General features: G+C 36.0%; 1 protein-coding gene across 2 annotated transcripts in view; it reads right to left on the reverse strand.

Annotated features, from left to right (window-relative positions):
• Positions 1–27,612, reverse strand: part of DGKB (diacylglycerol kinase beta) — a 337,132-nt gene that overhangs the window by 279,212 nt on the left and 30,308 nt on the right. For both annotated transcript variants that reach the window (XM_053989200.1, XM_053989191.1), the window contains exon 2: positions 25,052–25,312. In XM_053989200.1, the coding sequence (XP_053845175.1) occupies positions 25,052–25,121 (70 nt within the window). In that variant the 5' untranslated portion in view covers positions 25,122–25,312. The remainder of the gene's footprint in view (positions 1–25,051; positions 25,313–27,612) is intronic.

Consider the following 27,612-nt stretch of genomic DNA (forward strand, 5'->3'; position numbering starts at 1 on the left):
ATGGTTTTAAACTGTTAGCTGTTTTTAAAATCAAGGACAATTTCCTTCTTTGTTAAGTCTCTGCATTCCAAGCTCTCCTCAAGAGAGATGGTTTCCAAGTAAGTGTATATATAGTATATAGCCTGTCATGGCAGTGCTTATATCCCATGTTATCTGCAAAGTTATAGCTGTAGCTGGCACAAAACAAATTTAATGTAGCTTGAAATATGATGTTTGTTTCATGAAAAATCTCTCTTTGCTTTTACAAATTTGTTATTTTTATTACCCAATAGGGCAGTGCTTTGGGTATTCAGTCAAAATAAAAAAGACTTTCAGTTCTGTCCCCCACCTGAATTGATTTCAACTCTGACCGTTCAACCCATCTTCTGTTGCAATTTGCCTTTAGTCAAGAGGGTGGAAGGAGAAAAAGGGAAACTCTGGCCCAGGATTCAGAGTTTGCCTTGGATGAGGTGAGATGCCATTTCCTACCTCACACCCCAGTGAGTTTGGGGCAGAATAAATGGGAAAGGCATGGTGTGAAAGACTGCTAACTGAAAAGCTGTTACAAGTACATGGGAGAAACATAGCTGGATTCTACACCATGCTGCAGAAATTCTGTTTTAAATTAAGGCTCCAAAACAATAAAGATGTGACTTGGGATAAAGAATAAAGGCAAAACAATTAAAATAATGACATGGGAAATATGAAACCTGGATATATGAAAGCAAAAGTATCAAAGTGTCTTGTTTTTTTCTTAACTATCTCTCAGCCCTGACAAAGGTACTTTTTATAATTGAAGACAAATTTACATACTAAGTTCAAAACCATCTGAGGTTTAGCCCACATTAAAAATTATTATTCACTTTCTAAAGTGACTCAACTTCAGATGAAGAAAATTGAGCAATCAGTTGAGACTGGAATTATGTGTACCATTTCTCCTATAATCAGAAAACACAAAACATAAGGAAAACTTGCCCAGATCACACATTTTTCCTACATTTTCTCCTCATCTCCTCATACTCTTTCTTCAAAATATTTTTTTCCTTAAAAAAGACTCATAAGACAATTTACGTAGAACTCACATGCTAGGTACACAGAAATGCTTTTTAATTTAAAAGGAAATAAACATTAGAAAAAATTATTCTGAGTTATAATTCTCAACAGAAAATCATAACAACCTGCATATTCATTGGACCATAATTAATTTTAACACCTACAATAACACGTAGAGTAATAACCAGTTTCTATGTCCATTTGCCTTTTGTAAACAACACAATATGAAACACATCACAGGCATAAAAAATATAAAAGCTTCATAGAGTTTTTCTATACATCTTATTATGACTTAGAAAAGCAAAAGGTTCAACCATACATATACAATTTTTTGCATGCCAACAAAGCCTAGCTCAAACTCAAAAGCTCTTCTTGACAAAGAGAAACACTGAGAGAAATCCAGCAATCAGTTGTCATTACAATTTTTATACAGGTTCTTATTCTATGGATTTTCCTTTCTTTTGTGGATACAACAATACAGTAATGTGTGTGTATCTAAATTTACATGCACAACTTTTTTTTTTCTTTTTACCTTGTTCATTTCATTCAGAGAACTGGACAATGCTTTTACTCAAGCTACAGCTATGCTTAATCTAAAGCTTTACTGGTCTAGAAATTCCAGTATATTAAAAAGGCCAGGCCTGCTAACAAACCTATATGCAGCACCATCGATTAAAAACTGTTCACCTCTCTACAAAGAGGTTGTTTCAGTAAGAATGTGGCTCATGAAGTATATTCAGGGCTGCAGCACATCTGTGTTGGTAAGAGATGCCTGATGGTTGTTATTGAACTGGCAGAAGGCAGAGACTTGCATGTCCTCTGCTGCCCATATCTAGGGCTGCAGGCTCACTGCCAAAGCTTTCAATACAGGTCACACCTTGGTTTTGGTTCATGACTTATAACTGGTCTTTTGATGCAAATTTTACAAAGGAAACAAACATTTTAAACCTTTAATAGGATAAACACTTGATTTTGGCTTCCTTGTAATGAGAATTTAAAACTTATTGTGGCTTGCAAAGAGTGGCCAAGAAGGCAATCACTGTCCACTGGTCTAAAGTAGACCTCCCCAAACCTGCTGTTAGCAATGATTTGGGTAACACTCTGTAATCAGAAGAATTGAACATCAACCCTCCAAATTACATTCTCATTGAATTCTATGACAATTAGGAAAAAGGCTTCTTAGAAACTCAGTCAGGATTGGATGATGCTGCCTAAATAAATATAGTGGCAAGTGACTTCTGCAACAGGGAATGGAGGAGGTAGAACAAGAGAGACGTAGGAGCAGCAGCTCCTGCTGCAGAGGAAAACCTCCTCTTGACACCCAAAACACAATCTGCCTCTTCCACCCATCCTCCCTGCTGGGGATCGGCAGCACAAGGAGCAAGACAGATTCATTTTACCCATTGCTATCAACTAAATGATGCTTAGACAAGGACTTCTTTGTGAAAAAAAAGCAATATTGACTGCATGTGCCAACACATCTTTAGTCCACATTAATAAAAAATGTCCACCAAATCCCTCTTCCCTAAGCAGATGTTCAAGTGAAAAGGATATGGCAAACAACAGGGAGTCGGGGAGGCTTAATTTTAGTCTGCTAGTGGGATGAACTTTCAAAGGAAGAAATAAATAAAGGATGAAAACAGACTCCAAAACTTGAGCAGAACTGCAGCTAAGTCCTGAGTGTACTTAAAAACTGTTAAAGGATAAAAAAATGCATCAGATTTTTGCATTTTGCATTTTAAAATTACTTCAGCTAACTTTCTGTGTCATTTGGACTCCTTTATTTTCTGACATTCTGAAAATTACACCTTCAACAGTCTGAAAGATCCTTCGAGTGCATCTCTGAGAGGAAGACTCAGGATATCGGGCTGCTGTGAATATTTGGGCTCTGTGGGACTTCTGGGTCAGCAGGGAAGGCCCTGACCACCAGGGTCTGTCCCATCACCACAACTGGCAGTGAGCTGCCCCCAAGCCAGGCACTGGTCATCTCCCTGTGGTCAGGGCAAGCAAGAGCTTGTCAGTCTGTCAAAGAACACCTCACACTGAGACCAGAAAGGAGGAGAAGGCTTGGGAGCTTCTCCAATCCTCAGATCCCATCATTACAATTTAGTTTGAAAGCTCATACAAACCCTTTCTCATTTCCTGTTTATTTTTTGTTCATATCATCCGATAGAGGCTCCCAGCTCAAAAGTTTTTCAGTTAGAATGATGATGAAACAACTGTCTATTAAATTAAGGAAAGAATACTGTTGACAATGTATTTCATTCCAAACACTAAACCTAAGCACTAACTAGTAGTGAAGAGTCAAATTAGTTTGGTTAGAAATTTAGCAGGTATTATTTCTGATTTTAAGTGGGAATAAGGAAATAACATTGTAAGTTTATTATTAAGGATATTTCTACAGGTTACAGGTTTTGAAATACACATTTTAAAAAATATACTAATTGATTTGTTACTGTTTTCCCCAAAATGCCACACCAAATCCTGCGTTCACAACAAGAAGGACATTGAGAAGCTAGAATGCGTCCAAAGAAGGGCAATGGAGCTGGAGAAAGGTCTGTCTCAAGTCCTACAAGGAGCATCTGAGGGTACAAGGATTGTTCAGCCTGCAGGAAAGAAGGCTCAAGGGAGATCTTATCACTCTTTACAGCTCCCTGTAAGGTGGCTGTAGCCGTGTGAGAGCTGGTCTCTTCCCCCAGGCAACCAGCAACAGAACAAGAGGAAACAGCCTCAAGTTGCTCCAGGGGAGGTTGAGGTTGCCTAGAAGGAAAAGATTACTTCACTGAAATTGTGGTTAAGATTTGAAACAGGCTCCTCAGGGAAGTGGAGGACTGACCATCCCCACAAGTGTCCAAAAAAGTGACATGGTACTTCACAATATGTTTTAATGGGCATGGTGCCATTCAGTCGAAGGCTGGATTTGATGATTTTGGAGGTCTTCTCCAACCCTATTGATTCTGTGATTCTCTGAATTTTTATATTTGTATACTTTGAACTCATAACATATTTAACCTAAAGTTGAAGTTTATTTAACCTAAACTTCAATTATGGCTTCAAAATTATTGAATAGGATATATTGCAAGACAAAATTTCAAAGCTACATCTGGTCCTTCCATTCTTCCTTACAGCACAGACAGTTCTTGAAATTACTTTTTTCTTCTTCCTGAGCACAATTTTCTCCCCCATTTTGCTTTATCGTGTTTCTTGTTTCCAAAGTATCAAGTTCATTTTACCCTTCCTCTTACAAAGTTTTAAATGTTTATACAGTGATTATTCTTAATATCACAAAAATCTGTGTTTCTTGCAATCATGACTCTCTATTATAGTTTCTCATGGGATCAAAGCCTTTAAAGTCAAATACATAACTAGGGCATAAAACTGAGAGAATTAGCAACACAAGTACACATGAATCCAAATCTTGAACTACAAATAATGAAGGCTCTTGCACTTGCTGTGCAATATGTACCAGTGAATATGTGCTGTGAATATGTACCAGTATAAACTGGATTGCCCTTTTTCTGTCCTAAATACTGTTCCTAAGATTTTGTTCTTAGTGATCTCATGCTTGGTGCAGGGAGGAAAAGCAGCTAAAAAAGAGATCACTAGAGCTTGTTCCCCTCAGGACTCAGAGAAAAAAGCCTTGACAATGCTATCAAAAGCTTTTCAACATTTAGTGGCAATCAAAACCATCAGGAAATCTATCAAGCAGAGTAGTACTGCCACTGGTATTTTGGCATGTACAAAATTCTCTATTGCCTGATTACATTTGCATGTGGAGACTTCACACGATGCAGACATATAGACCCTGTACATACACATACAATGTTGCCGAGCCCTTGCATTTTAGTTTATATATAAACACATAGACATGATATGTGCAACTTGGTGAATTCAGATGAGTTTTTGCAATCAGCAAGACATTAACTGATCTAATCTATCCAAATCTATAAAAATTAGTGTAAGGTGGCCATATACAATATGGGGAAGGGAAACAGAACACTTCTCCTTTACATTCCATGCCTCTTTGGATAGCATAATCAGATTTGACCTCTTGGGGCAAGTATTTCATATTTTTTAAAACTCTGCTCCAGTTTACATAATAAGAAAAAGATTCATGACTCAATACTCCTGGCTATGTTTTTTTTTTTAATCATTATTGCTTTTACAAAGTTGCTCCAATATCTATTTCCTTTGTAGAATATTTTTAAGTTTGTGTGTGTTGAAAGTGTTGACACTGCAACAACAGTTCTCATTTATCACCATTTTGGCTGAGAATCTTGCCATATAAATTTTAGAATCAATCTTTGAGTACTTATAACATTACACGTGTTGAGCCTGTGGAAACATTAATATTATAGAAAGTTTAAAGTTAGTCACTGAAAAAGTAACAGCTTTGTTGTCCATAGGAATGGGCTGCTAGCAAACATCTGCCTACAAATCACAGCCCTCCAACTATTGCTTAATTCCAAAGGCATGGTATGATGCAGAGATTGTTTCCACTGTGGTATTTACACATTCAGCTCCCTTATAAAGCTACCGAAAAAGTTTACTGCTAAATATATAGAATTAAAATATAAAAGTCAAAGAAAAAATGCTACAGACTGATCAGTTTAAAAAAAAAAAAGTCAGTTCCACTTCAAGACCTAAATTCTAAGATAATACTGTTCTCCTAATTGCTGTAACTTGAAATTTAATGAAATCAACAACTGGTAAGAGACTACAACTATGCCTTAACTGTATGCCAGAAAGTTTTTGAGTTTTCCTATTTTCATTACTACAACAAAGCAGCTCAGTATTTATATTATACTTTCACACATTAAATATTAATATATGCTCATTTATCTTAAGAATTGTCATTTTAAATCTATCCTGGGAAATCTGTTTTATGTTCATTGCTCTGAGATACAAATGGTTCAATTACTACTTTCGTAAATCTTCTAGATGTGGACTTTCAAATTCTGTTTTCATCTAAGCCAGCTGTTTTCAAGTTTGGTATAGTTAAACAGCATTTTTAGTAATTTGTTATATTTTTTTTTCATCATTAAATACTTTCTTCAGATAATTAACTGCTTTATCTCACTATTCTCTTATGTGCCTTTATGGACAATATGAACCATAACAGACAATACTTGAGATATAGAGTGTACAGAAGAGAGGTATCATGCAAGAACATAAAGGAAAGGAAAGCCCTTAGGATCAATCCACACTCCTAGAGATCTGTTTTCTACTGATATTTGCTTGATGCATCTCAAATCTTTTCCCTTTCTCTACAAAAATATTAGACCTGAATTTCGTATCGATTTTAGTACAAAGAGATTTCATCTTCTGCCTTTCCAATTTAATATCAAAGCTGGAACCAGGTAATTCTTTGTCATTACAGGATTCTAAGGAGACAGCAAGCAAGAATAAATCTTAGAATATAACACATTGACAAAGGCAGCATTAAACTCTACTACCAGGATTATCTGTGATTTTATCAAATGACATTTTGTGTCAAGAGTATCAGGGAGAGACACTCTAAGAAAGACTGCTTTTTCACAGAAACTTACTTGGCAAGGTAATAACATTATTCATATAAACAGCTCGCACAAGCAAACTTACAGATCTCTAATCATCCTAAAAAATATCTGCTTGACTATTTAATATAAGCAGTTCAGTACACTTGGGTTACTTGTTCTCTACAGGCTTAGAAGCCAGAACTCATTGCTCTCTTAAGCTTTATTTCTTACTCTTATCACTTCCTACAATTCCCTATTCACCTAATAAAACAAGTGAACAAGAACACATAAATTCTCAGCCATCTCTGTTCAAGTATTCAGAAATAGCTTCAATTCTAAAATTATCCTATAATCTGTTATCTATGGTTTTATCCCATCAATCTGTTCTTCATTTATATTTTCTCACACTTACTTAATTTTTCTCTGAGCTTATTCCCCAGGATAGATGGTTGCTCTTTTGTGTGCTACCACAAATTACCAGTTTTTGTGCGACACACACAGTAATATACAGCTTTCTATGTTCTAAAAGTAGTCTGTCCTGTTCTATAGGTTACCCCCTGGTCTTTCTAAGAATCACTGTGTTTGACTTCAAGGAAATACAAAATGGATTGTTTTCAGCAAATCTGAATCATAGGGAGTCTGAGGACAGGGAAATAAATGAGAAGTACTACACATCTAGACTGATTTTTGCCTTAAAACAATAATGATGTTGGATAAATATCTTTGAATATCTAGGTAACTCTGCCTTAGCAGGGGGGTTGGACTAGATAATCTTCAAAGGTTCTTTCCAACCTTAACTATTCCATGATTGTGTGAATGAGCTAAGACATAATTATGAAGGCATTGTGTGAAAAGGATGGAAGCCAAGTGACTCCTACTTACTATGAAAGTTTAGTCACTGAGTGTACATGACAGATATACATGATGATATCATAAAATAAATCTACCACCCAACAAACCAAAGACCCCATCAAATAAACTGTGAAAAATGCAGCTTATATGATAAAAGTATATAATTTAACAGAAAGATGGGTAAAACAGAGTTCTATGAAATGGTAACAGTGCTTCTTGCCCGCAAGAATGCCAAGAACTATGACAAGTAAGATAACGGACTGCTTAAACAACAACAAATCTTTCAGAATTAAGTTGCATTAGCTTGGAGTCTATTCCTAATATTTCCAAGACAGTATGCCATCTTAAATGCATTTCTAACATTCACAAGGGTTTTTTAAATCCATCAAATAGTGATCTACGGAATTTATTTGGATATTTAACTAACAGTTTGGAAGAGGAGAGGAGCAAGCACCTGTGTCAAAAATTGACTTCTGAGGTATAAAAGGTAGTTAAATTAAGCCAGTTTTTTTCAAGTTGTGTAAGACATACTCACTTTTTGACTGCAATGTCAGCATACCCTGAGTTTTACATCTGCTTACTTGTATCATCCAACTTAGTATCTTCCTCATCTATAGAAACTTGTGAAACTTATGAAAGGTCTACTATAAATGACATGATACATATAGAAATAGTTTAAAGAGCATAGATTGTACCAATTTATTCAATTTATTCCATGGACTCCTTAGAGGCCAGCACCCACTATGGACAGTTGCTGTACCATACTGATGAAATCTCTACATTTCATAAAGCAATTTTGCCATTTACCTGTTATTATAGTCACAACATATTTTAGCATTTTCTGGCAAGTTTACAACTAATTTCCTCAACAAACTCTGTTTCCAAACAAAAAACGTGTTCTCCATCTTTGAGTGGGTCCTTCCTTAAATTATTCATGCCACAAATCCTGAAAACAACCAATAACTTTTGCAGCAAACATTTACCTTGTCAATCCATAATTTTATCTTACATTTTAGGGGAAGAAATATAAATAACATAAACAAATCAATTTAGTAAAGTATCTTTTCTGTCATCTATGCTTCAAACTACAAAGATATGCCCCTAAACTAAACTCAATATATGTTTAAAAGAAGAAAGTAAATGTTTATTTATTGTAAGCTTTGCATAAACTTAACACATATGTATTCAAATGTTTTATGAATGCGTAGCCCTAAAATACAAGTATTATAACAACATTAATACTCTAATCTAGTAGCAAAATACCAGTAACATGACACTGGTATTCATCAACTTAATCTTGCCACAGACAAAAGACAACATAATAATAATGCGCTATCAACATTCCCAGGCCCCAGAATTCAAATTTATTTCCTAATCCATCCAGTTCTACCTCAGTATGATCACACTGGACATGTTTTTTATTTAATTTTGTATTGTTCAGTTAGGCAGATTAACAATGATACTCTCCAGAGCATGTAAGATACAGATAATTAGAGCAAAAGTAAGCAGAAAAGATATGAGAAGTAAAGAAGGATGAGGAGTTAAGAATGAAAAAGGATTAAAGGAACAAGAGAAAACAATAAAAAATAGGGAGAAGAAAAGACAGGAAGAGGCAGATGAACCTTCAAAAATAGCAAGACAGAAGGAGAAAGAAAAGTTCAATCTTCTAATCTTCTTCTGCTCCTTCACACCTTTTTTTTAAATTAGTTGAAACTAATGTATCTTAAACAGAAAAATGTAAAAGTATGATCTCATAATTTTCTGAGTTTCCAGAGACCTTAAATTTCCCATGATCTAAAAGGATGACTTCCATTTTAGAATAAATATATTCTATCTAATACTCTTTACATGAGGAAAAAAAAAAACAAAACCTAAAACACCAGAAGTTAATATTAGAACATTCAGAAATAGGAAATTACAGACATAAACAGACCTTAACTTTTCCCAAACTTTTGTATTCATCATCAACTCACAGTTGGACATTCTGAATGTTCCATATGCCATAATTACAAGTATTTAAAAGTAGCAATACATTAATAAAATAGGTTTTTTTGAGGAAAAGAAAAAGAGGCAAGAATATGATTGGAAAAAAATTCATCTAAATACCTGGGGAACAGACTAGGTGTGAGGGAGCTCCATTCCAATTCCAACAGATTTACATTTCAAGTAAATGGAAGAGTAAACCATCTGTGAACTTTCTGACTCACCTGCTTTTGGAGATCAGGCTTAACAGACATAGTTTGTTTTGGTTGAGGAAAAATGAGAAAAAGGAAAGTTGGTTGATACAGTGAAAGACCTCAAAGTGCAAAGGAAAACACTACAGAACTTTGTCAAAGGATGGTACAGGAAACAATTTAGATTTTTCCTTTGCTTGTGAAGAAGGGCTTTCCCTTTGCTCTTTTATTCATGTTCCAGAATTACATAAAGGAAATAATTTGAATAACTATGTTGTAAAAATACTGTTCTAAAACACTGTAACCCAAGGAATCTGTTCTTGTTAAAAAGCCATTGCAAGTCCAGGAGCCTGCCAGGCATGTCACCTATAGGAGATGCAATTTTTACTTGGTGTCTAGGGATGATCCAAGCTGGCCTCTCCCACTCCTCCTGCAGCCCCCTATATTCTTTATCCCCTTATAAAGTAAATTTTCTTACAAGGTATTTTTTTAATCATGGATGTGCACTAAAAAAAAAACCTCAGGAAATAAATGGCTTACTAAGTTTCAATATGTATGAGATCAAGGCTTCAAGATAAGTTATAAAATAAAGACCCAGTCTCCTGAAAGTAGTGACGTACAATCCTCTGCCCTATTGAGAAATATGCCAGACCCTTGTCAGAATATCTCAATCTTAGTGTCACTCACAAAGAGTAAAGAAGAGGTTATAGTCAGTAATCTAGAAGTAATCTAAAATAATCTACTATTTATCCCCCCTTTCTAAATCTGAAAAAAACCCCAACACCCAAGATACAGATATGAATACAAATAAAATGGCTATCATAGAATAACTTGTTTTAGACAACAGAGTAAATATTGTTGAGATTGTCTTCAGAGACGTGATTGCCCAAACCAAAATTTCAAGACAATACAGAAATTTTAGTAAATTTTACATTTAATATAAAGCTGTGCAAATTATTTGCTTTTTTCCCATCAAAATGATAAATTTTTTGTTGAAATTTCCTCTGTTGAGAAGAAGTGCTTCATTAGATAACATATTCCAAGAAACCTGATATTAATAGTCATGGAATCCGAGAATCACCTGTTTTGGAAGGGACTTTAAAGATCCTCTAGTTATTCCCCTGTTGTGGGTAAGGGACACCTTTAACCAGACCAAGTTGCTCAGAGCCCCATTCAACCTGGTCTTGAACATTTTCTTGGATGGGGCTTCCACAAGTTCTCTGGGCAATTTGTTCCAGTGCCTCACCACCCCCATAGTAAAGCATTTCATTCTAATATCTAATCCAAACCTTCTCTCTTTCAGTTTGATGCCATTCCCCCTTGTCCTGTCTCTACACACTCTTGCACAGTCTCTCTTCATCTTTCCTGTAGAGTCCTTTCAGGTACTGGAATGCTGTGATTAGGTCAACCCAAAACCTTTTCCAGTTCCTTTTCATGAACAAACCAAATTCCCTCAGCCTTTCCTCAGAAGAGAGGTTCTCCATCCCTCTAAACAACTCGGTGGCCCTCCTTTAGACTTTTTCCAGCAGGTCCCTGTCCTTCCTGTGCTGGGGACCCCAGAGCTGGATGCAGCACTGCAGATGAGGTCCCATGACAAGAAGCCACAGGAGCAGAATCATCTCCCTTGATCTGCTGGCCACACTTTTGATGCAGCCCAGGACAATGTTTTTCAACAACTACATTTAACTTTCCTTTTTTTTTTTCCCAAATAAAATATTGAAATATTAAATTCTGTAAGTATCCAAATGTTTCTAAAGGAACACCACAGTGCTTTGTTTCAAAAAAATGTGTTGTTCTGTGTGCCTACAAATGGCATTATTATGTAAAGAGACTCTGATTAGCTTGAATCAGGCAGTGGAGGAATTCTAGAGCTCCTGAAATAAACTGAAAATAGACTCCAGCTGTGCTGCTGCACCACTTTACTGCTCATTTCTAGCTTAGGAATCTTTACACTACACTGCAAAATACAGCACAAAGCACGTTGCCTCTCTGGGGAACTCCCAAACATAACAGGATTTTATTCTTGTCAGAAAGTCCAAGTCAGTGTCCCCAACACAGTTACACACACAGAGTCCCTTCCAGTTCTACACAGGCTCTCAGTTCACCCATGAGCATTCAGTCCCTTGCCAAACAGCACCATAAGGATGGCCTCGAGCAGAAGCTGAGAGCTGCCAGTGTGGCACTGGACATGGCACTGCTTCAAGAGGATGAAGAAGGAAGGACACGAATCCCGTGAGGGCAGGGGGTGGGAATGGGGACACCCACCCAAAAAGGGCAGGAGGCCAGCTGATGACTGCTGCTGGGAGAGTGAGGAAGGAGGAGGACAGCCTGCAGGTCACCAGAGCTTCCCAAAAGCTCAGCAAAGCAACATGGCTGCCCATGCTGCACTCGCACTGCACACAGAAAATGCACCATGCTCCTGCTATCAGAATTAAAGTCATTCCTTGGAAACTTCACTCACTAAGAGAACAATGGGTATCACATGGAGTTAATTGTAGCCATATAAAAGCTGTGAAATCAGAATGAAGGCTTCTCATTCAGTCTGCTGTGTGTCCTATGAAGGAATCGAGCACTTCCAAAGATCAGGAACTGACTTCTGTCCAGTTTTAAAGGGAACAGCTAGAATTCAAGTTTTTTTAAAAGCCTGCATGTAATTCAGTAGATAAACTGAATACAGAAAAACAAAAGAAATTTTTATATTTAATTTTAACATCCTAACCTTGCCAAAAAAACAGTGGAATTCTTCCACTGGAGAATTACTGTTTACTTGTTTATTCCCACCTTGCTTTCTTTCTGGTTCTGTAGCTTCTGTCTTTATTTCAACCCTCATACAAATCCTTGATTATTTCATGCATATTATCTTGCTTGCCATTAAGATTTCTTATCTCTTTATTTTTATTTGATTTTATCCAAAATTTCTCTGATGTTAATTGCCACATTTTTCACCAGTCTGCCCTACTTATCATTTATTTCTGATGGCTATATACTCACAATAAAAATAATGTATAATATTTATTTTGAATAACTTAAAAAAAAAGACCTTATCTTCCTCCTTGTTGATTCTTTCCATGTTTATACTTGATCTGCATCATCCTTTAAGGTAAAGGATTAATGAAATTTTAAAAATCTATGTTCTCATTATGGTTAAAAATAGACAAAGCCTGATGGAATGAAATGCAAACATCTTTTCATAAGAAATGCTGATAATGGATTAATTTAATAGAAAACAGTGATGCATAAATGGTACAAATTAACACTGTTAAAACAAAATGTAATTTTTGTGGTCAGGAAGATTTATAATTGATTTTCTCAGTTTTTTCAAAACTCAAAAAGCAGGCTCCCAAAAATTGCTTTCAAGTTTTAAGACGCCATTTGAATTTCCAGACCTGCAAGAGGAAAACAGAGCAGAACATTCTACATTCCCCTAAAATGACTATTAAGAGTTACTAGTTCAAGAACATTAATGTATAAAAGTTCAAAGTGCAACTGAATGACAAGCAGAAAAGCAGTTTGAAAAATCTCAGTTCTGATAGCAAGTTCATAAGCTATCTACTCATGGTCATTTGGCAAGGGCTTGCCAAATTATGGCAACTTTTACAAAGCTCTTCAGTCACCAAAGCTGTGCAACATGAGCTACTAGACTTTTATCTAAGATTAAATATGTAAAACGGGGGAGAAAACAAAACAAAGCTCTAAAATATGTATGCAAAGAAAATATTTTTTTTCTGAATTATACAGAAGACTACTATTTACATTAGACTGAAAGTCTATTGATAAAAGTGGGAATCTCTCCTGTCAAGTGTTCACGAAAGATTAGGACAAGACTGATATTCTGTGTAATTCTTAACACTAAGAAATTATTAGAAAAATAAACCCATGGTGGAAACAAACATCTGCTATGATAATGGACTTTATTCTCCTTTTGTGAAAGGGATGAAACTGTTTTCTATTTCTTCCACCTGTTTAGTCAATATAAACCAATAATTATTGTGAAAAAAAATGAAACAGATGGAAGAAATGGGAAACAGTTTCATTCCCTTTCAGAAAAGGAGAAAGAAAGTGAGGTGGAATCCACTTCATAAAAAAGAAAAGGGCATTGAGAGAGTGCTTCTGAGAAAGACTGCACAGTTTAACATAGACATTAAGTAAAACAATGCAGAAAGCAAGTCCAAAGAGATGCTTCACAGTCTTTAAATACAAAAATATGTTTCTATACTTAAAGGCATATGAAATGGGTCATTACTTCACTAAGTATTAGCTAGTTCCTAATTAACTAACTTCTTATCTACTGAAACAAATCTGAATGAACATTTCTGATTTATTCTAAAATAAGAGCACCTCCAAAGGGACTGTAAGGGGCTTTTTTCAAATTCTAGATTGAGTACTTGCTTGGATTCACCCTCTCCCAAAATTAGCTAAATAAGTAGTCAAGCTTTTAAATCAAAATAATAATGCCTGTATACATCTTCACAGATTTTAAAAATGAAGAATTTATATTCAAAAACTTCTAGAGGGCCCTCTACAGAATAAAAAATAATTAACATAAGGTAATTTAAATAATTTTTACAAGATAAACTTTGGCTAGCCACCAAGGCTTGATGTGAATTCTTTTCCTTCTGCTGCAGCTATTTTTTCCCAATTTAATGATTATGTTTTTTCAGTAGTATTATTATTTTTCATAATCAAACAGCAAATGTAAATCAAAATTTTCCAAACATGTGTCCTCATATGCTGTTTCTAACATCTGTTCTTCTCTGTTTTCTTACATCACTCATGGCACTACCTATGGGTTGTAAAAATGGCACAGACACAAATTTTGGTCAACCAAAACTTGGTAGACTCCAACTTTATTTGAAACCATTAGTTTCGCTTTGTTTTCCCACATCTTCTATTTTACATTTTTTTGTAATTTTCCCCTTTCAGGACTTTTAGATTTTTATCCCAGGAACTCTTGTCACTCACTCATTTTCTTCACATCTCTTCAATGTGCTTTTGCCATCTCTAGTGTAATTTCAGCAATTTATCAAACTCTTAAAGCCTATCCAGTACTGAAGTGCCACTATTCAACAAAGAATTCAGACATATACTTAGTACATAAACCATCTTCCCATCCTCCTCTCATAAACATCTATAAAATTTTCACTGTTTCCTTCTATTCATTTCAATTAGCACTATCTATAGGCTCTTAACCAATATACAGCCTATGCTTTCTTTCAAAGCAGTTAGAAGGATTGCTAAAGTGTTTATGTTGATACAGGCAAGGATACTGGAGTCTGTTCCATTTCTGTAGTGAATTTCAAACATAAATAACATACTAAAAGTAGAAACAGCATTCTACTTAAACAAAAATGAAACTCAAAAACTAAAAACCAACAAAAAAAAAAAAAAAAAAAAAAAAAAAGAAAAAGAAAACCACAAATAACAAACAAAACCAGAACCAACAACTAAGAAACAACAGTTAACAAAGCATTTTAAAGCTCTTCAGTATGCCTTCATGAATGAAAACGTCTATTACTAGGCAACTTAATTCTGGGAAACACACTCTTCAAAACAAACTTTTTATCTCTATTACTACTTCTAGAATTAATCTGAGTGTCTCAATATCAGAATCACAGAATTGTTACGGTTGGAAAGGATCTCTCTAGACTATCTAGTACAACCCCTGTTCCAAGGCAGGATCATCTGCAATTACAAAAACTATTTGTTGCTTCTATGTTTAAAATAAAATCAAGCATTTCTATTTTCAGAATTAATATAAAATCATATTATATTGGAATTTAATCACAAATTATTTTGTCTATATTCTATACTGGTTTTAATAAAATTATGACCCACACAAAATCTGGGCAGTTCTAAAGACAAATTTAGCAATATATAATGTCCTTAAAAAGCCATTCAATTCTGCATTGCAGCCAACAAAACTATGCAGTGACACTGCATAGCATCCACTAAAAATCTTCCAGAGCCACACAAAAAGCAATATATTTTTAGTGCCTAAAAACACAACGAAAACAGATGTAATTATGAGCACATTTTAATTTATTGCTTCTTTTAACTGGTAGAAAACAACAGAGAGGAAGGCAATCCAGGGCCCTTCACCCCAATTAATGGCAGATGGAGGAAAGTCTCCTGACAGTATCAGACAGCCCTAATTCCCCTCTTCTTCAGACACCTCTGACTCTCGATTTGAGCCACCAAGACCAACCTTTCTGTTCTCAAGAGGAACAAGGAAGGCAGCTTTGGCTCTCCTTTCTTGAGAAACCCAGGAGAAGCAGAACAGCAGAAGTGGTAAAGCTAATAGCAAAGTGTATTTTTTCAGTGGATAAGTTGGACAAGCAGCTTTCCCCTTCTTTCTTCAAGCATATGAAGCTTTGCTGGGCTTAAGGGACCTGCCATGGGTTACTACTTTACTGAGTGTGAATCTGATGAAGGTGAAGTAGGATCATCCTTTCTCTCAGAGCTGTTTTTTCCAGTTTGTCTGATGAGTCATGGATTGTCATCATTTGAATTACACTTTCCAGCTCTTCTATAGAAATGCAGTGACTAAAAATACATGCTTTTAATAAGAGCTGAGATTCTGCTACAGTCACATGGCTCTCCAATTAGCCCATTCTCCCTTCATTTTGTTTCTTAAAGGCTTAGTGAACTGTAACTCTCTGTTTGTGACATCAGGCTCATTTCCACAGCAACCAATTGAATTATCCTCCAAATCTTTATAATAAGAATAAGCAAGAGGAACAGTTGAACTCGTAGGAAACAAAAGCTTCTTATTGTTTACATGCAAATGTCCATAGAAACAACCAAACAATAAAGGAAAAGGAAAATGGAAGATACATAGAAACACAGGAAATATACAAAGGCGTAATCAATGTTTACATATTTTACAGTGTATAAATAGACATTCAATAATTTGATGACCATATGTCACATCTGTAATAGGCACAATATATGTTCAATGCCAGTAACAGCAGATGCTGCAACACCAGGTGTTACCGACTAGCACCATGTACCCATGCAGCTTCAATTCTAGACAATGTCATTATTTTTGACCAAGGAAATAAAGAGCAAGGTGAGATGACACCATTTGCCTTTCAGAACTCAAAGACCTTTCAGACTCAAAGCTACTAGCTACCATACATCATGAAACCCTCAGCCAAAGAAACCTGAAAACATCTCTTGCAAAAAAAAGACTAAGGGAGCTGGTCCTGTTCAGCCTCATTTACCCATTCTGTGATTCTGTTCACAAGTGCTTCTGTTGTGAACTTTGTAAGAACTCTTTACACTTCTTGCAACGATATCCTTGAAAATGGAAATGCAAAGTCATTAACTTTTACCCTTCTCATAATTCCCTTCTATTAAAACCTTATTATTTAAGAACCATTAAATAATAGTCTGTATGTCTAAGAGTTAACACAGGCCCTGATCCTATTGGCAGTGCTAGAGCTCTGACTAACTTAATCTTTCCCAGGTACTGAAAGAGCTACTGCGCCCTCAGCAGAAACACTGGAAACTTAGTAGCATAATCTAGAAAATTATATGATTTTCCTGAAAATAAGGGCCTAACCCTGTCCAGTTTCAGCACAACAAATTTAACATCTGTACTGAACTAGCATGTATTGAGCTACTGTGTTTCACTGCTCAGCAAGACTGAGCAAACCTTGCCGTCTTCTTCAGTATTGTGATTGTTATCTCTTCCCTACTCTCCCAGACTAAGCCAATGTCCAAAAAGGTTGCAGGTAAATTATCTTGTAATGAGACCACCAAATGCTTCTGATGATGGGATAGTGTCCTATTCATCACACAGGAAACATTTCCAGTGCTTCCCCATGCACAAATAATGTTTGTAATAATCATAGCCTTTTCTAACAGAATTTTATCTCTGGATTCTGGGATCAATACAACTTAGTACTATCAAGCAGCCTGAATCTATTTTTTTCCTTCTTCAATTATTTTAACATTTCTTCCATACGAGACCTAAACAGGTACACAACTTTGACACTTCCACTAGCTTTCCTAAAATAGAAAAATCAAATGTGCTAGCACTAGCACAACTGAGACCATTTGCTTCCTAATACTTTCTTTACCCCTAAATGCAAGTTACAATTTTTGGAGCATCATAATTTTGACCCTACCAATCAATTATTCAGGAACCAGAGGCAGCTCTTTAGGAAGGAAATTGATGCTATAAACAGCTGGTACTTCATTGAACTGATCCAACTCTGGACCAATTTCTCATCATTTTTCAAAATCTTTGAAATACAGGTATACTCTAAGAGCCTACTGCCTTCTCTGCTTTTACTAAATTAATTAAGTCTCTTCATGTTATGATACATTATCTCCTGTTAATAGTCTCAAGTCAACAGCACACAGAAGCAACACTAGTTTTGGATTTTGCTGACTATAATCCCTTTAATTGGAACTCTTGAACAAATCTGATACTCCAAGAGCATCTTCTGTTCTGCAGAGGAAGAGAATCTTTTCCAGCCTTTACAATTCTATGATTCTGGCAGATTAATAAACAGGAGATTTGTCCCAATTTTACCAGCTGATAGTAACAATTATAAATTCACTATTTTCTGCTCATAAAACATGTCTCCCTGCTGCTGACATATGAAGTTTCTTGCAGTTAAAAGACAGGAGAGGATCCCTGTAATTAGCTAAGACATTAACATAATACTGTAATAAGATACTCCAAGTCACTCATTGTGACTACTTTGTGCTGTTACCATGTACCATTTAAAGTTCTATGAAAACCAGTATTTCCTAAAGGAATGTTTCAAACTAGAACATATAGCAGGCTGAGACGGACAAAAATGTACTTAAGAGCATCTGCCTTTGTCACAAAATAAAGAAACTCCTGAATAATTTCACAGTCCCTTTAACCAAAGCAAAGAGTTCAGAACCCTTCTACATTGTTCCTTTCCCTAAATAGTTTTTCCTTTCTCTAAACAGTTTATACCTGAAACAAGTTGGATGCCCTTCTACAGTGGAAGCAGTGGAACACAAGAAACAAGCTCTGCCTACACGAGTGTCCCACCTGACAGACATAAAAAGGTTCCTCCTTACTCAGAATTGTCAACAGAGTCAATATTATACTGTTTACCATTGACAGGCTAACTGGAGAATTGATCAGCTTCTGTTTGGTTAAAAACACAACTGCTAGTTACCACTAGGCATTTATCATGGCAGAAACACTAAGTATTTTATCTCATTAGAACGCCCACCTCAAAGATCCAGACCATATTGTATTATTGCATGTTTATCAGCTTTTTTTTTTTCCTTCAGAAATGCTCAACTCATCATTCCTATCTTACATTCTCTTCAAGACCTAACACAGAAAACCTCATTAGAGAAAGGAAAGAAATACACTAATATTTCTCCATTTGATATTGGGGCCCATTTTTCAATATCCCACAACTTTATCTATGGTATGATCTTCAGAAGTCAAGTCTCAGCTATGAGTGGTCAAATGAAAAATAAATTCACAACTTTGTATCTTCTCTATTCTGGATTTCAGTCTAACAGAAGTCAAAGTCAGATCTAATATCCTCATTAGTGAAGACTGTATGTAGCAGCCTTCCCTTTGGACAGAGTTCAGGGCTTTCTAAGAGTAAATCTGACTAGAGCCTAAATAAAAAATATGTACCATCCCTAACCCATCTTCTCTAAATTGGTGCAACACAGGAATGTGAACAAAGGATTTAAATTCACAGATCTGAAGAAAAAAATTACAGTTTTATATAAATATGCATAGTTCACCTCTCAGGAGAACTAAAGTGCCCCACCAAACCATTGAGTAGTTTTCTCCACTCCATTTTCTCCTACTTAGATTTTTAGTTCCCAATCACAGATTTAGGGTAAGGATCCAGACTCTACAAATTATCAACTGGTCCCTTTTTCTGGCCATTCTACCCCCAGGCCTTGCATGCAAACACTGGATCTCTCACTAAGACTTCTCCATGAAGTCTTCCCAAGTGCATGGGATATTGTACAGGCAGAGCTGGCAGACTGCACCCTTCAGCCAGTCTAACAGATTCTGTCAAATCAAAACTTTTTGAGAACCTAATTGCCTCTATCTTTGCTAATAGCAGCAGAAACTCTATAATCCTAAAATCCAGTACTTGGGGTAAAACTATTTTCAGTAATCACCAGTGATATTCTCTCTCTACTTGCCACACAGTCAAAAATAGCTGTTTTTTTTTTTTTTTTTTTCCAATGAGATTCATTCCCTCATTAGAATTAGCACAATTCCATATGTCACTAGAAACCTGGGATCCTCTGAGGGATTGTATAATGGCCCATAGCTGCTGGTAACCAGATGCCACATATATGAAGTTCCCTGAACATTATAATTTATACCCATTGTAAAAGATAATATTTCCCTCTGTGAGGACCACAGAGCCAAGCCCACTCAAGAGTCTCTGACAACTTAACTTTGAACCAAAACTTTTACTGATCTTCCCAATTTTCTTCAGTGATCTTTTTCACAAATTCCTCCTTCCTGTTCCCCTATAAAATTGTTTCATTGTCTAGTTCTTGCAGCAGCTATTCATGCTATATCAAAAGATGCTGCAGCTGCTGATACTGTTTCTGTTCTCACAGTCATTTCAGTAGCACTCCAACATCTATTTCTATCTTCAGTCTGTGACAGACTGCTCAAGTTTTCCTCCATCAGCCTGGGAAAAAATCACTGCCAAAAGTTCTGCAAAAAAGGGGTTTTTTCAGGCTTTTCCTCAGGGCACGTTTTGTTGACAAACTCAAAAGGACAAAACCAAGCTATTTCCCCAGAGTGCACATGCTGCCAGAGCTCAGAGGTCTTTTTCTCCGCCTACTGAAAGAAGAGCTTCCTTTTTTTTTTTTTTTTCCCTTTTTTAATGCTTAGCTGACTCATGAAATAGTTTTGTTTTAACTGTTTCAAATCCCTTCAATATTTCCACACTTGGTTTTGGAGCAGGATCCTCTAAGCTCCTTTTAACATATAATTTGGACTACAAATTATACTTTGTTTAATAAAAAGGAGACACAAAATTCATTTAATAAAAAAGTTTAAAAAAAATCCTGTCCAAACTAATCCAATTTACCATACAGACAATAATCATAATGAAGCTATTTATATTGCTTCTCTCTAATGCCCTTACAGTTCAGGCTCCTGTTTGGAGTAGTACAGAATGGCAATATCAGTGAATCACAGAATCATTTAGGTTGAAAAAGATGTCAAGATCATCAAGTCCCATCTTTGACTCATCACCATCTTGTCAACCAGACCATTGCACTAAGTGCCACATCCATTCATTCCTTGAACATTTCGGGTGTGGTGATTCCACTACTGCCCTGGGCAGTCTGTTCCAATGTTTAACAACCCTTCCCAGGAGGAAAACCTGATGTCCAACCTGAACCTCCCCTGGTGCAGCTTAAGACTTTTAAGCTTTTGTCCTATTGACTGACAGCTTTTGTTCTATTGATGGTTGCCTGGGAGAAAAGGACAACCCTCACCTGACTACAACCTCCTTTCAAGAAGCTGAAGGGAGTGATAAGATCACCTCTGGGCCTCCTTTCCTCCAGGCTAAACCACCCTAGCTCCCTCAGCTGCTCCCCATACAACTTACAAATACATATCTGGTACCATATAGTTTAGAAGGAACTGCTTCTGCCTGAAACATCTTGTACCTTACTCTATGCAATGACAGTTTTATGCAGAAAAATCCCTATATCTTTTCACCTTGCCCCCCCGCAGTCAGCACTGATTATGAAATCTAAAGGAGAAAAAAAAAATTCTTCTCTCAAGTGTATTTATTTCCTCAGGATTTAGTGTGGACTACATTATTATTGTTGTCATTATTATCACTATTATATAATAACCACACCAGTTATCCCAGGTTGTTTTTTTTTTTTTTTTTTCTTTTCACCTATTCATCTGAGGCAATTTGAAACCAGGCAAAGATGTAATGCAAAATATGTTCTACTGTTCTGTCTTTGGAACAAGAGGAGAGAGGAGATTTTTAATTTGACTCGGAAGAAGGATATAGAGGAACTGTCTTTGGAAATAATTATTCTTCCAAAACCACACATATGCATATTAACTGCAAAGTGCCAAGTATTAGGTAATATACTCTTTAGACTTCAAAAATATTTTTTTTGTTCAGTAATATTTAAACTGTTCCAAAAATTCATTGAAGCCCCAAATTATTTGATGTGGCAGGCAGACAAAGCCTATATTGAAAGCATAAAATTCCCTTGACTTGAGCTCAAAAATAATTCAGTAAGAAAAAATTACAGATACTCCTTGGATTAATTTACAGCAAGATATTCACTTACTATGAAGTTCTGAGTATTGCTTAGATGGAAATATTTTTGATTAGGAACAAGTGATGGAGAACTCATTCTCCTTTGCTCTTCAGTTATTTTTATGGAAATTGAGAAAAGCTATTACATATTCAAGAAAGAAATTTTGCATTCAGAGTTTGGGTTCACCAAACAGTACAGTTGGATAAAGCACTGAATCATACTATAACTATGTGAAGAAAACAGGCAGACAAGATGTGGTAGAAACTTCTCAAAGTGATTACAAGGACAGCAGCTGCACACAGAGCTAAGAGCAGACCTTGCTTAACAGTACTTGCCAGAGTAGACAGACTATCATCAAGCTCACAGAAGATTAATAAAAAGAAGAACTACCCTGAACTAGAGCAAAGTGTCTTTCAGTCAGAAAGTGAAAAGCACGTGTCCTTCTCAGAGCACTAGATTCCACAGGAGTAATTTAAAGGGCTTTATATAGTGAAAGATCCAACCACCTACTTTGGTGGTTTCCCTAAAAAGGGAATTTATGCTCTAAGTCCAAGACAGTTGGATCTATAATGTCCACACTTATATGAGTTATATATGCACATATGACTCAACTCTGGATGTATTTATTATCTGTGTAGTCTGTATCTAAATATAGTTTGAGATTTTCTCTGCATGACTGAAGTCAATTGATGCCAAGAGAAGCAGCTCATTTAGGTGCCACCTGAGCTCTATTTCTTCTTAAAGAAGAGGGTCTTAATGTCTCTTACAATCTGTGTGGACCCATTCCTCCATTCTTCTTGGAAATTTTAATACTTGCAGGTGTGACTGATTTCAGTAAAGTTTGGCAGTAAGTTTTCTTCATAAAACAGGCAGAGATGAGACAGGCTTGCTTTCCAGATAGGAGAAAGATCAAGGACATTGTTTCAGACTGACCTTCAACCTCAAAAGATTCAAACCCAAATCCCTCACTCCTCCAAGTGTGCCCTGCTGTGCAGCAGAACAGTGTGACCCCTTCCTATACAGGATCCAAACTAAGGCTTTCAGACTTGCGAGGTGGTGTGTGCTTGTGCCCTAGCCAGAGGCTGTCACCTAAGTTAAACATTGTCTCACTCTATAGCCAGCTTAGGCTGAGGAGATTCAGCTCAAAAAGGGAACTGTGCAAGGAGTTTTCTCCTGATCAAAAAGTCAATATGCAAAACATCAGCAAATGCATTTTAAAGAGAATACTTTCTGCATGAATAGACATATGAAGTGCCTAAAATGGATAAGCAAACTTTCTTAACCAAATTTACTTAGGCTCCAAAGAAAAGCAGAAATTGAAATCCCTCTGTACTTAAGAATTTCCTACTGGTTCTAGTTCAAGGCAGCTCAGCACATCCCCTCTTCCCATTCACCAGCTAACAGTATCTGTTCTGTATCAACAAAGAACTGCACCCAGGGGAAAGGCCCACACTGGAGAAGTTTGTGGAGGACTGTCTCCCATGGATGTACCCCACCTCAGAACGTGGGAGGAGAGCAAGGAATGATAGAAGAGTTTGGTGAGAACTGGCATCCTGCCACAATCAACCCACGACAGCTGTACAAAAGTAGTATTGATTGCCAGTGATCTTATTAGGCAGAAGTGACTATCAGCCACTAGGAGTATGATCCAAGGCAGGTGGGTTTTTGGTAGACTATACTCTTTGTTCTAGTACTCTAGTACTACAGCTTGATGCAAAATAAAATAGAATTTATAAATATGGTATTCTTTTAAATTCAAGAAAGTTAAAACTTCCATAGTTAAAATAATGTTGTAATTTAGGTAAGATGAAGTAAAATCTCTACACCAAACTGAAAGGCAGAGCAAATGACAAGCCTGCATAGTAGAGGCTAAATGCAAAACAAATCACCTCTCTGTGAATTTCCTACTTATTCCAAAGTCCTGCAGTGAAACCCACTCCTTAGCACAAGGCACAGCTGGGTGCTCATCACCACCTGCCCCAAAATCAAACCTCCCCAGAGTGTCACCTTCTGACACCCTGATCAGCCGGGTGAGGACTTTTGTTGTTTTGGGTTTTTTTATTAATATTTTTTTGTTTTATTTTTTTAAGTGAATCAGTCTCTACCAAGTCACCAAATGAAATTTGGTGATTTTCAGTTCATTGCCTTTCCAAGTTCAACAAAGACAATGAAATAGCAACACAATTGTATATTCAAGCTTTACAAAATTCTGTATAATTATTATTTAGTAGTAAGTAAAGATACCTGTTGTCACAACCTTTTGTATCTTGCCATGTTACATAAAAATATATATAAAAGTCAAAAATATTAGTTCCAATTTCGTTTTAAATTGCATTTTAAAATCTTAGATCACACAATTAAAGATATTGTTACTCAGTCTTTAGTTAAATTTAATTGGGCAGCCCAGAAATTCAAATTGAAGTCCATATCTGGGGTTTATTCCTTTAGCATTATACACGAAAAGTTATATATTAACATTTTTTTCCTAATTGCCTCGGAAATTGAACTATTGACAGAAAAACGTGTCATATTTCACATTTCCAAAAAACTAGCAACTTTTCATTACAGAGGAGCAGAAGAAGCTTGAAAGAAAATATATTTTTCTTTAACATACACACCCAAACCTGAACACAAGCATATTCAAGCAATTTTCCTGACATCAACAGTTCTACTAAAACTGGCTCTGAACTATTGTGTGTGCAAGAAGTGCTGGAGAAGCAAAGGGAAGCCAAAAGTAAAGAAATATCTTAAATGCCTTTTTTACCCCATAAGGAAGGCAAATGTTTTGGCAAACATTGCACTGAGGCTTAAGTTATAAGAATGCAGGGGGAAAAAAAAACCCACATAACTTTTTATCTCTATTAGAAATCTTCAAATTCAGATATTGAAAAAACAATTTAAAAAAACTTGAAAATATTTTCCCAAGAAGCAGTAAATATTTCCAAAAGTGATTTTTAAAACTGCTCTATTATGTTTACTATTTATTTGGTGAGGTAATTTCAAACAAAAAAGATTATTCATAAAAAAATGTGAAATAGAGAGATTTCTTCCCAATGATCTCTAAAAGCAATGCATCATCAATATAAAACCTGGGTGTGTTCTTTCTAAGCTGTGAATAGTATCAATATTACAAAAATTTTATATTCTACATTCAAAATACTCCTAGTTTTTCTTTAGCCATAAAATTAAATATTTTTTTTAATTACTTACATTCTGCGTATTTCTGAAGCTGAGAGAACTCTCCAGGGCTAAGGTTAACCCACTTCTCCTGGCTCGTCATACTGGCAGTAAGGGTCCTCCTTGTATATCAGAATAATATTCCTTTTGACCCAGGTGTTATAAACCCCATAAAATTTTTTAACTTCAGTTCACAGTCTCTGGAGAGTGCTGAGATGGCATCAGTCGATGTGGATGAGTTTTTTGATGCTATGAACTGTTCCAAATGCGTTGGTTCAGTGGTAAGTTACAGCACTGTTAAAAGAGCAAATATTAAATACAGAATAAATACCAAATATACCAGAATGAAATACAAAATATTAAATACCAGGATATACCAGTTTTCCTATGGGAATACTTGTAACTAATAAATATTTTCTCACATACAGATTTGCTCAAAATATTCCCATACCATATTTGTCTGTAAATAGTTTTATATGTATTTCCAAACTATTTCTTTTTTTTTAATTCTGTCCAAGACTGAGCACCAAGATGTTTCCTATTACCATCCGAGTAGCAGTTGCATCTGGACAGTTTTCCTTATCTCCTGTTAATGGGCCCATCAATGTCTTGCCGAATGATTCAGAGACAACACTCTCCAAGAGCCAGTTCTGTTTAACAGGTGATTAAGAACACACCTTGTGACTCAAAATAACATCAGCCCATTGTGAGATGCTCCGCCCAGGGGGAGAAGCTAGGCATTCCCACCTGGTTAAATCCAGGAATTTCTAGACAGAAAGGCAGCCTTTCCATAAGTTTCCAAGAAGACACAGCAACCACATCTGCCACTCCAAGAGGACTGCAGCCACTCCAGTTTGGACTGCTACCAGCACGCTGGCCAAAGCGGGTGTCAGGTTGTATTCTGACTTTGCCAGTGGTCTTCCTTTTGTATCATTGTGTGTATTTTTGTCTTTTGTTTTCCCTTTTCCCAATAAATTGTATTTCTGACTTAGAGTCTCTCACTAGTTTTGCTTTCAAACCAGAACAAATTCCAAATGCTTATGTTCAGAATTCATTAAAAATTATCAACTGTTTATGATCAAATATATCTGGACACACTTTATGGAGATGTTCTCAATTTAGTAACAGCCACTGAAATAGTAGATACTATCTTATCAGTAAACTTAGTTCCTTATGATTTTAAAATTGAATTGCTGTAACTGGATTTGTACCCACTTATGTTGTTATACAGCACTGCATGACCTTGTCAGAAATGCTACAAAGCTTCTAGCTCTCCATGCCAAAATGAAATGGATTCTGCAGTTTGCTGAGAGGTTCACATAAGAGCTATACAAATATTAACTATTCTAACAAAATAGTAGGGGTTTGATTTTTAGAACATCACAGCATTGTTGGTCATTAGTGAAAATAAAATATAACTGTTGGTACCATCCCAAATCAATTCAGGGGAAAAAAAAATTTAAAAAAAATCAAACTGTGCATGCCTTCTCATCCCAATTTTCTGCAGTTTCTACCACTGTAGGACAGACCCTCTGACAACAATGCATTATCAACACCACTCCAGGAACATCAGGTAGGCTACTTTTCATCTGCTTTTAGCCGTCTGAGAGCCAGGTATCTCATCTGAGGTTGTCATCTTAGGCGCTCCCTTTAATCATCACGAAGAGACAGGTGGCCCAGGCAGCAATTAATCCTTCCAGTTTCAACATAAGCTTAAAGTGTGATGAATTGCCCTCTGTGGTATTTATCTTTTATTGATTACAGAGGTTGCCTAGAAGACCACTTTAGAGTAGAAAGCTAATTTTAGACCTTAAGTGTAATCTCTTCCTATGTCTAGCAATGTATCATTTATAAGGGTTAAATGACAAAAAGAGCAAACAAAAAATTCAGACAAAAAGAGACTAATACAGCAATGGAATGAGTGCTAAGGAGGGAGATGTTGGTAGCTAAGAAGGAATAGAAAAAGAAGTAATGAGAGGAAAGAAAGGAAAAACAAAAAAAATTTACTAGGAACAGAAACATGGGTTAAAAAAAATCCAACATTAACCCAATCAGACAACACCTTTTTCTTTTTCCTATTTTATATATATGAGTGTCATCACTGGACAAATAAATTAATGCAGACACTAAGGAAGACACCTCAGTCCCAGAGCTTTCATTGCTCTCAGACTCTTCCTTGTGAATGATTTGAATGCATGGACTATACCATGAGCAAGGGTCTCCGTACAGTAACAGCTGTCTTGCCTTTTAAAAATTTGTACCAGAAAATTTCTCCTCTGTTAGAAAAAAACTAGGATGAGTTGGAAGATCTAGAATCTGACTGAATATATAATATAATTGAAAAAATAACAAAAACTAACAAGAGCATGGAGATTGGGATGAAAAATATAACATTAATGTGAATAAAACTAGTCAAGTACAAGGCACATCAGCCCTCAAATCTCTGAATCAATGTCAGTGCCTGAAAAAGGTCAGATACTACAAAAGCTAAACTTGCTATTTAGTAAGAAAAAATATCATTCCGTCTTGTGAACTTCAGTACTTTTATTGATCTCAAGAAGAAATTACTATGGTCAATTGGGTCATTTTAATCA

This window comes from Vidua macroura, chromosome 1, assembly GCF_024509145.1.
Source record: "Vidua macroura isolate BioBank_ID:100142 chromosome 1, ASM2450914v1, whole genome shotgun sequence".
In the NCBI taxonomy this organism is placed as follows: domain Eukaryota; kingdom Metazoa; phylum Chordata; class Aves; order Passeriformes; family Viduidae; genus Vidua; species Vidua macroura.